At 38.8% G+C, this 10,888-nt stretch overlaps 1 protein-coding gene across 1 annotated transcript; it reads right to left on the bottom strand.

Annotated features, from left to right (window-relative positions):
• Positions 1-986: 986 nt before the first annotated feature.
• Positions 987-2,709, bottom strand: Dpit47 (DNA polymerase interacting tpr containing protein of 47kD). The gene is made up of 6 exons (XM_017909436.1): positions 2,296-2,709; positions 2,005-2,176; positions 1,731-1,923; positions 1,382-1,662; positions 1,137-1,301; positions 987-1,071 (listed from the first exon to the last, which is right to left on the bottom strand). The coding sequence occupies exons 1-6, from the start codon at positions 2,564-2,566 to the stop codon at positions 987-989; spliced, it is 1,167 nt and encodes a 388-aa protein (XP_017764925.1). The 5' UTR covers positions 2,567-2,709.
• Between the last annotated feature and the right edge of the window lie 8,179 nt (positions 2,710-10,888).

The following is a 10,888-nucleotide window of genomic DNA, read 5'->3' as shown; positions in this document are numbered from 1 at the left end:
CTAGAGTTCCACATTACTTGAAATTAAAACCAATCTGCATATATGATTACGAGTCTCTTTCAACGAAATAATAAATGTTACCAAAATTTTCGTAGAATTACATAAAAAGGAATTAGTCATGTTAATATAAGGAAACTACGTAATCCATAAAATTGAATATATTTTTAAGTAACTGTATTTCTCTATTCAAAAAATTAGAATTCAGATCTATCCAATTAGCGATTCAATGAACTCCCGTCTCGTTCCAAAAATTAAGATTAAATAGAATTTACATAACTTAAGATTAAATTCATTACAAATGGAAAGGTAGATAGTTTCCATCTTAAGAAATATAGCTATGATATGTAATTAGTATAATAAAAAAGGAATTGTTAACAAATATTAACAAATGATACCAAAAAAAAAAAAAAAAAATACTAAGGAATGAAAAAGTAAAAATTTTGCCTGCATTGCTTTGGCATCGTTTGCGTCCCGTTCCGCTTCTCTCCCACGCTGTAAAGGTCCTCTTCTTTCACAATTCAAACTTGAACCGACTGACCTTCAGTATACATCGATAAATCCTGTGGATCGTATCTCTGACACAACACTTTTTCGCCACTGTATTAGCACAATTTTGTGATAGTAATTAGGAGAGTAACCGCGTCGGAACGCATTCACACGTTCTAGAGCGTTTCTTGAACTGAATTTCTAACTGAGGCCCTGACTCTTTATGCCCATCTGGCTTTGGCAGGTGTTGCAGGTGGCACCACTGCTCGATCACCTACCTTGACTGTATCGGTCCCTTCTACGCTTCATATAAAGTGGGATCCACTTTGGCAAATTAAGTTTTATAAAAGATATATAAAATATTTCTTTGACATTATAAAAAAGTACCTGTATATGTTTCCTCAACTCAATTTATTAAGAGAAAGGCAATTAATAATTATAGTTATCGGTAGCTTTTAGGATTTTATTTAGACTTAATTATAAATATTGTACACAATAATTTAATAGTTGGCCAAAAATCGCTTCTCCGCTTCGCTGAATTTTACAAATATCAAAAACGCCGGCGTTCCTCCACGTACTATAAATCTGAAATTTTTTATTTTTACTTTTCAGTTGTATAAAATTTTGTATATACTAATTTTCAAAATTACCGCTCGTCCTGCAATATTTTTCCTAGAGACTGATGGATGTTCACCTTATGTAAAGAACATTTATCTTTACCCTCAAAATAAACATTTATATTCTGAAGAGTATAACGTCTCTGTGAATCCCATGTAGGTGGTTCGTAAAACAGCTGTTCTAATTGTTCTATCAACCTAAATAAGTAAATTTATTACATAAAATAGTTTTTAATTCTCTGGGTAACTTAAATTACTTGTATTGTATAAAATCATACAATGTATCTTCGTGAAAATTTTGTATGAAATCTGTCTGTTGTGTTTCTGGATATAAAATCATAACTGGCCAAATAAGGTTATTCTGTGCATCTAGGTGTACCCTGCTCTGTGCTCTCTGTGGCATTTGAGGTTCTAAATCTTTTAAATCTGGATATTTCTTCTCTTCAGTAAATTCTAAATTAATACCTTTACACTTGATTATGTTTATCAATTCTTCTTCTTCCTTATTTAATTGCTTGTCAAATCTATCTTGTTTTCGTTTATCTCTTTTTAAACGTTCCTATAAATATTACATAATAATTACACTTAAAAAATATATCCTCTAATTTATATGTAGATATGCCTTACTCTTGCAGCTACTGCTTGTGATTTCAAATTTAATACTGTCTTGTCAGAAGCACAATCGTCAAGTAATTGATCACAAAATTCAATACACTGATCATAATTTTTCACATGAAAACAACATGCGGCAGCTCTATTCAAAGCTTTACTATAACCTGGTTTTAATTTAAGAGCCAGCTTACAATCATTTAAGCTTGATCTGTAATTTGCATAACAAATTTACCTTTATCAAATTACAATGTGTGGATCAAAATGCATTCAATATTATATAGAAATATACCTATAATTCTTTAACATAAAATGTGCAGCAGCTCTATTATTATAAAGCTGTGCCATTAAATCAATATCTTTGCACTTAGTTCTTATGCCTTCTGTATAACTCAAAATAGCTAATCTATACTTTTTGTATTTGTAATTGAAATTTCCATCTTCTTTATAATTATTTGCAAGTTCTATAAAATACATGCAAATATAATATTAGCTATATTTATATATAATTGATATACAATAAAGAGGATAGATTTGAAATACAAAGTCATGAAGTTATAAATAAGAATAAAATAATTCAAACCCTCAGATGTATTTTCATTTTCTCCATATTTTAGTTGTTGCAACCCTTCCATCAAGGGAGAAAGTTCTTCACCAGGTTCCGGTGTCTTTTTCATGAAAAATGGATGTTTTTCCATTTCCTCTTCCCACCGATCTTCTGGCCATCCTTCTGTATAGCTCTTCTTTTCCAAATTACTTATATATTCATCGAGTTCAGTATCTAATTTTGAGGCAAGCTCTAATCGTTCTTCGTCAGTCCAGGTTTTTTGTTTCCTACCACTTGTCCCTTCCATTGTTTACATTAACTTTTTATATATTGGCACTAAACAAATGTATATAAACGTAAATATTTGTTAAATAATTATAAGTAGGGCAAACTTATTCACCAAACAACATAAATTTCATTTAAAACAGAAATAAAATTAATTTGGTTTTATAAATCATAACCTCCAAAGTTACACATGATATCATTTTCAATGTCATAACATTACCGACAGAGTATGTTCTGTCATTTCTTCTAATGATGGCGCTACTAGTATTTATATAAGTATTTAAAAAAGAATTATCACATTTATACTTTATTTTATTTTAGCATTTATTATATTAAATATTTGTTAATTATCTAAATATTTGAAAAAACCATAATAATGCGAAATTGGATATATTTTGAAATCAAGAAATTCACAATGTACTTTATGGTTGTTACTTCAAGTAATATATAATATAATTTATATTAAAGTTTTATTCACTCAAAACTCTAAAATATTTAAAATGAACAGTTAACAAGAGGTATAAGCAAATAATTCTTTAATTGTTTACTATTAAAAATGTTAAGAATATTTGTTAAACATGTCACTTTTCACTCAAAGAAGATAAGAAATAATACAACGGTAAGATTCATTGTTGAAAATACGATTCTTAATTTCGTATTGGTTCATACGAAGTTGGAAAGGGTGGGGCGGGTAATCCTACAATAAAATCCGTATTGAAAGTTAGGGATGAGAAAAGCCAGAGGAGATACGTCGATCGGATAGTAGGGGTGGTTAAGGTTCGGACGTTTACGCAAACATTCGGGTTTTGGCCCCTTTGTGTTCGGCTAGGCAAGATGGCGCTCGGTGAAAGCTGGTCCACGATTGGTCGATGAGACCGCACCGCGAATCTCCCGAGAACAGTCGCTTCCACGGCCTCGGAGCGGGCGAGTTGTTGGTCTCCTTGGAAAAAAGCAAAACACGCTCTCTCGTTGCGGCGACGAGTGTAATGGCCACCGTGGGCCTAGGATAGCAGAGGAGGCGGTTCGGATTCTTTTATCTAAACGCAAGCAATCAAGGAACGACTTATCGGTCAGTCAAGATCAGTGAATTTAATTCGTGTGTGTCGAACTGCCGCTCTTTCGTCTCGATCGGTGGCTTTTGTCCGGTGAAGAGTGCGTGTACATCAAGTAGTGCATCAGTGTACTTAATGTGTGCCAGCCATTGTCGAGCGTGTATCGTAGTGCCGGTCACCTAATCGTCGACTACCTTGGATAATATTCCTTGTTGGTTTCGTCTGTTGGATTCTACCCTTCTAGCACGCCTCGCACACGCTCGGTAAGAATTACAGCATAGTTAAATGAAACCATATCACACGATGTCGACGACCGTGTTTAGGAAGCTTAACATCGATGATGCGTGTGTATACATTGTAGTCGTTTGTTCTCCCCTAGAACGAGAGGTGCTTGTCTATCGATGCTTGTGCCTAAGACTAGACGCACCCTCAACCTTTCCCACCGCAAAAAGAAACAATCTTTTCGAAGTTGTCATTGTTTCCGTTCAATGAATTTCGTCGTAAAAATTTTTATCGATTCGCCGATCGTAACGTTATGTTTCTACTACCTGATCGCACATGTACGGTCTATCCTTCCCATGGGGGAAAAGTCCATTTATTGTCATATGCAAGTAGTAATGAGAGTATGCGCGTTGCGAAGCACGATCAATTTCGGAAGATCTACCATCACACTGCAAAAGATGTCGCACCACCCATTCGTGCCAGTTTATTGTTGCTAAATGTTTTCGATCGTCCTCTCGCGCATTGATTCAAAGGGTGTATCCCTCTTTTCTCTTTTATACCTGACTGCCGATGTACTTGAAGCGTTCAGTCCGCATAAACGATTTTAAATGCTAAACTGTCTGTTCTAACGGAAATCAAAGCGTTCGTTGATACATCTTCGTCTCGTTGGTCGCTTATTAAGGTCACTGTTGTGTTTTGTACTCTTGGGGTTTATGGATACCGATGTAGTCGAATTTGCGGATACTCGTAGACAACGTTAAGCAAATTGAACAACGGAATTGACATTAATATCGGCGCATCGGTTATTCCTTCAATTTCCTAGTGCGTCTCTTAGTTATTTTTTTTGCCGATTACGACCAATGGGCGTATTCTTTTGCAAACAAGCGTTCTCTACGGTAATCCCATGTGCCTGAAAGCAGGAACGCGTTTCGCTAACTGTGAATGATCTGTTTCACGGCTTTAATAGGAATCATTTCGGATATCGTGAAATAATGTATCGCGGTGGTAACAGGTGCCCCCCTCCATTCCTCTTTTCCGACCTTTTTGCAAAGAGAAGCACGTGCCTCGCGCGCAGAACCGGTGCATTCTCACGCGCCATTATTGAAACTGTCACTTATTCGTCAATGCGACAGTGACTGTTTATTGTCCGCCATTTTTTCCCCATTCTGCTTTTATCTCAAAACATTTTTAAGTGGAGCATTTCTGCCATTCTAAGCCGGTCGTAACGGTAAAATTATCGCGTTCCCCACGATCTAATCCCGCTGCACACCTATATATTTCGCTTGTAATGCGCGGCACTGGTAATACCGAAAGTAGAACGTTTGCACGTGCCGCTGACAAAACATGTATCGTTGCTCCACAGTCGAGACAAGTTTTGGATCGTACGAACTATCGATTTCGCGTGGGGTGAGAGTAATTTCAGTTGGGGACAGTTTTTAATTAAATTTTTTTATCGAATCGGTCACATCTTTTTCGTACATTTAACTCGCGGCCAGTGTTCAATAGAGAAATTGTATTTTTTATATGTCGGTTGGAAAAATTGTTTTTCGATGGACACCGTGAGGTTAGATTATCCTGTCGGTATTTTACCGAAGGTTCGCCAGTATTGACGCACTTTTATGAATGTCAAGAGTGAGAATACTTGTAATACAAAAATAAACTTCAATATCCGAGTATTATCGGGTCTTCAATGGCGATGCTTACACATACAAACTTGTGTCAATTTTTACTACGGATATCCAAAACAGAAATAACGATTTCTAGACGGCGGTAAAGTTTAAAAGGCAAAAGATTAATTACAATCCAGTTTATTAGCGAAGGGTACAAACTTCGAACTTTATTTAACTTTGTCCCCATTCCAGAGGTGTTAAACTAGACAAATTTCTATTATAAACGTAACGTTTTGCCAATTAAAAATTATTTAAAGAGGGAAAAGAAATTAATTTAACCTTATCTTTTACTTATCAAGGTCACGACTTTAGTACCGTATATTTATTACCGCGATGCCAATATAATTCGCGAAAAATTGTAAAAATACAAAAAAGTATAACCTAACCTTATCTTTTACTTATCAAGGTCACGATTTTATTACTGGAGTAAAAATATAATTGTCTTTCGAATAAATTGCGTGTTTAACTATTTTTTTTAAATCAAATGTAAATATAAATAGCATACACAATAACCAAAATATCGTAGATAAAATATTAGCAGTTATCAATCGATATATACGAAGCACTTGTGTTCGGGATGATGGGTTGTGCTTGAAATGACGCTGGGAATACTTTCCACGAGATCCACTCGTGAAATTCTTTTTGACGTTGATTGCGCGTACCCAATGCGTGTTGACGTAATTTGCGTTCGAGACCCCGTCAAACTTTCTTCCGTCGCACGCTTTTCGGCGGCCGTCTTCGTTAATCTGATACGATATATGCGTAAGTGCGATTAAGGCACGAGCCTCTATCGATACGAGCAATAAATCCGTAGATAGAGATTAGCTTCGGCCACTAATAGTTGAGGATTTCTCGACGGATAGTTTTGTGGTCAAGTGATCGTTGCTAAGCCTAGAACTGTTTAGTATATAAATGCGCTACGGTGTCTCTAAATCACGTGGCTGTAATAACGTATTACTGGAAGTAGCGCTTAATCCTGGGATGATTTGTGAAGTTTACTGATCGGGCATTTTAATACTTTAATAACTACCTTGTCCGCCGAGAATTTAGTGCTTTGCATAAAAAGTTTGAAAAATGACGAATAATACGATAGTAATATATCCTGAATACGATACCAATTTCACTATTACATCGGGAAACGTGACTTATTGATACCAACTCTCGATTGGTATTTAAAAGTAACCAAGTAAATTAGTTGAGTGGCATTATTCTGCGTAATTCAATTTTAAGAACGATCTCGGTTCGTAAAATGTTCCGAATAACCTCAAATGTTTCACCAAAACATACGTGTGTATAAATATGTAGTTTCGAATACCATCGTGAATATTAACTTTCTCTCTTTTAAATCGTATATTCAGATAGCAGTGATTGACTGGTGATCAGCTATTCGTTGCGATGTCGTAAACGTCACGCCTGGAAATAAAACTTTCCGACGGGTTGCATTATTCCTTTACTGTCGAACTATCGACTAAAAGAAGTCATTGGCGGTGTTCCGATCGTTGCTTAACGAACGGCCGCGAAATAAACATGTGGGTTGACGATAGGTGGCGGCCTCGCAGGGTTAAGCGCGGAAGAAGGTGCAGCCAGAGGTTCTAATGTAGAAGAAATTCATTACTTTGCCGCGTCTTTCGTAGCACGGGGCGCGCGTGTTGCGTGGAGGGGGGGAGGGCAGCATCCGTCTTTTAACTCGTTGAAATCTGACGATGTTTAATGAGACGTCAAGAATTTGATGCGAGTTTCGATGGCACGGTTCTCGGCATAATCGAGAGAAGCGAGCACACCGCGGGGCGGTCTTTATAAAGACGGCCTTTATATTTGACCGGTCGGAAATTCAGTGAGCATGTGGCAACGTCGGATATCCCTCTTTGTGTTTCTTTCTCCCTCGGGCCGAGGCTCGATTCGTTGGCCACGCATCTTTTTCCAGCAGAGCCGTAGCCGACGGTCGACCATCGGGGCCCCATCGCGTTGTGTACCCATAGCAGAAAGTTTCTTCTACCTTTGCCACGCCACCACCTTACACCCCATCCACCATACTCTTTTATTTTATTATTCGACCCGACCTCCGACGAGTTAGGCTGTTGCCTTCGTCTCTACAGCCTGCTGACTCTCTTTTCTCCAACTTGTTCTCTGTCTTTCACTACCGTCGCCTCCTCTTCCATCCCACTACCCGTACCTTTCTCTTCGAAGCTCTTCGCTTCGCGACTAACGAAGAAACTGGAATCTCGCTGTAAGGATACGAAGAAGAGTCCGTCCCTCTCTCTCTCTCTCTCGCGTGTCTATGCTTCTTTCTCTCTCTTTCTCTAGCGCATAGCGGTCCCCCGCGTGCACGTACAATTAGTTTGTTCCAACTTCGACAGCCTAACGAGCGTTTCCCTGCCATTTTCTATTTATCTTGGACGCGTTATCGATACTCGAGCGAGAGACGCGCATATTAAAACTTGACGAGACTCGCCAGGAATCCCGGAAGAGGCGCCACGGAGCACCATAGGTAGCCGAGGGGAAAGGAAATCGTATATAGCCGGCTATACTGAGAGAAACTTTTCATAATGTAGGATGCTGGATCCGTTTAGAAATTTTTCAATCGTACCCCCAGTATCGCGAACTTTGCATTCCTAGCGTCCTTCGCGGTTATTCCACGTAGCCGGATCATGTGGAATAATATTGACTCACCTGCAGTAACCCTTTGCGTTTTCGCATTTCTATTCGAATATTTGGTATTACTTCCTTCTAATGCCATAATATTGCCAGTGGTATTTCCTTTTTTCCTTTTTTATTTATTTTTTTTTTTTCTATGGTGTGCTTAGTCGAATAATTCCCACGCGTACGTGTCTAGCTGTGAGTCATGGAACAGTGTTATCAACTGTGGGTGATAACGCGTGTAAATTCATATTTGTTTTGGCGTAAGCTTTTCTGTATTTACATTTTTTTTCCCCCCTTTTCATTTTTCTTATTTTCGTAATTTTATCTGATTATAACCTAGCACGTAGATATTTCTTCGAAACTTAATCAAATGCCAAATGCTTCAAAGTAGAGGCATTATAAATCTTCAGGATTTAATCATTTTCACAGGATGAAATATGAACAGGCGATTAAAATATCGAACATAATAACATAGTGAACTTCTTTCGCATTTGGGGTTACGTGAGATTCTCGGTACATTCCGCGAATACCTGCTGCTCGTATAAATGTTAACGCGTATGAATTTTTTATAGATTCATCTTCATATTTCCTTTTTGTGCCCCTTCATTCAGCGCTGAACAACGCAATATGATAACCGCATTTAAATGTAAACGCTTGCGCCCCTCTAACAGTTTTTTGCGAAATATTTTCAAAGCACTTCTTCCTGTCCGTCCCCTTCCTCCATTTTGTACAAAGAATTCGCGTTAATTCGTGCATCGCAATGCAGTGGGTATAATGGCGTAATCGAAACTTAGGTATACCAAGATGATCACCAACGATAACGGAAAGTCGTTGGAAATATTTTCATTGAACGCATAGAGAAAATCATGGCCCATCTATGGCTTATTCGGAAATCAATCACGTTCACGTGCGATTGTTTTACCCGATACAACAGGGTACGTGACTCCCGCGAAACTGCTGGACTGTTGCCATATTTTCTCGCACGGAAACGCTCGCGATCGGTTAAATGTTAATTAACATCCTGACCTTTAACCGATCTTTCACGGACCCCGTGCACGGATAATCGCCGATTTCCATCCGACTGATGGTGGTTAATATTCTGATGCGCTCTTTCTCTCCTATCTTCACCGGCAGCCTGTTCTTGCTTCTAAAGGAATTCTCGGTTATCTGCGTTGTTTAGAGCCGTGGAAAGATGAGTCAATGCGGCAGGGGGGTCGGTGCCGGGGGATTTCGCAGCGTAAAAAGACCTTTCTGTGGTGAGCTCTCTCAGGGTGCATAGGTCTCGTTTCTCGATTCTCACGAAGAGGCGGTCGTATCGGTTCCATTCGACTCCTTCTGCCACAGCAATTAGAAAACACGTAAACGCGTTTTCGGTACGTTAATCCCGAAGAACGTAATTCCGAGCGTCGGTGTATCCTGGTATCCTCTTTCCACTCCTCGTCCTGTGCTGCTGTCGGATGACCCCATGGACTTTCAGCCACGTTCGCTCACGTACACACACTCATTCGTCTATGTATACGCACGTACACGTTTTATCGAACAGAGGACCGGTCGTTAGAAGTTTAAACCGATAGTGGGGGAAGCAGCATGTGTAACGCTTGCCCGTTTTCCCTGTAATGTGTGCAGTGGTGGATTTAAAGATTTTGAAATAACAGCGGAATATGCGGAGTTAATAAACTTGGTACCTGGTACATATTTGTTTGCCTTCTGCCGCTAATCAATTCGATGTACAAAAGCGGCGAGGAAGGGAAAGATAATATCGTTTTTCCAACGATGACAAATAGACGGTTGGATGCATCATGTGAATCATAAATATTGAAATATTACGCTTCTGTCGAGGCACTTGATTTTATGACACACTTGTGTACACTGTTGTTTTGCTGTTCCAGTAAACATTCTCACGACCGTTCCGAGAACATTTAGAACTTGGTATTACCATATAATACGCAATTACCAACAAATCTGTATTACCCTGTATAAATTCCTTTCAGGAGCCACCTGTAGAAAAGGCGCTGCGTCGATTCCGTCTGCGATTCAGTGAATCATGCACGAGGCGAGTAGGTGTCTATAATTCATACTCAATTTGTTTCTACTGCAAAAAATATTCATCAGTAAAAAGAAGACACTCGTATTTCATACGTAGTTTTTGTACTTTATAATTTATTACCTATTATACAATCACTTTTACCCTTCTAGTTTCATTTCTGGGATAAAAACGGACACCAGTTTTTCACTACCAAAGGCTCAGATTGCATCGTTGTGTGATACTTCGTTGTATTCCTCGTGTAAATGTACTGTAACATATATGTAAATATAAATCTGCTATTCCTAATTTTAAGGAGCTTCGAATCGTTGAAGCACCGTCTTATCGCATTGACGTGTCGTAAAAGTCGTCGCTCTCGAGCCACAAGCGTACAATCGATATGCATAAACGATCAGAGGTTCTTTTCGCGTGCTAAAAAATCCATTCGGGATCTAGCGGTGCTCTCGCCGGCGTTGTATTATGGAAATCAGTGGAATCGGAGTGCCGAGTATGCAAGACACGTGAATTAAACACGTAATACACCGACTCCGCAGTGTGCACCTGTCGCGCATGCAAATCACTTAAGCCGCTGAGCCTGCTCCTGGCCGGTTTCCGAGCTTTTTCGGCCGCGATGCATATCGCTGCGCGCATTGCACTCACAATTGTAATGTGCGTTCTCTGCACGCGCTCATGCGACTCTTACGTCTTTCTCTCTCTATCTCTCTAGATCTCTGAAT

The sequence above is a fragment of the Eufriesea mexicana genome, unplaced genomic scaffold, assembly GCF_001483705.2.
Source record: "Eufriesea mexicana isolate 0111107269 unplaced genomic scaffold, ASM148370v2 scaffold18034, whole genome shotgun sequence".
NCBI classification, from domain to species: Eukaryota; Metazoa; Arthropoda; class Insecta; order Hymenoptera; family Apidae; genus Eufriesea; species Eufriesea mexicana.
Note: the sequence above shows the minus strand (reverse complement) of the source record. Positions and strands in the feature narration are given on the sequence as shown.

Excerpts from the sequence above, each read along its gene's own strand:
- Dpit47 (XM_017909436.1), bottom strand. The coding sequence starts at position 2,566 with ATGGAAGGGACAAGTGGTAGGAAACAAAAAACCTGGACTGACGAAGAA. Across the intron at positions 1,663-1,730 it reads CACAAGCAGTAGCTGCAAGA|GAACGTTTAAAAAGAGATAA; the intron begins GTAAGGCATATC and ends TAATATTTATAG. Across the intron at positions 1,302-1,381 it reads AATTTTCACGAAGATACATT|GTTGATAGAACAATTAGAAC; the intron begins GTATGATTTTAT and ends TTACTTATTTAG.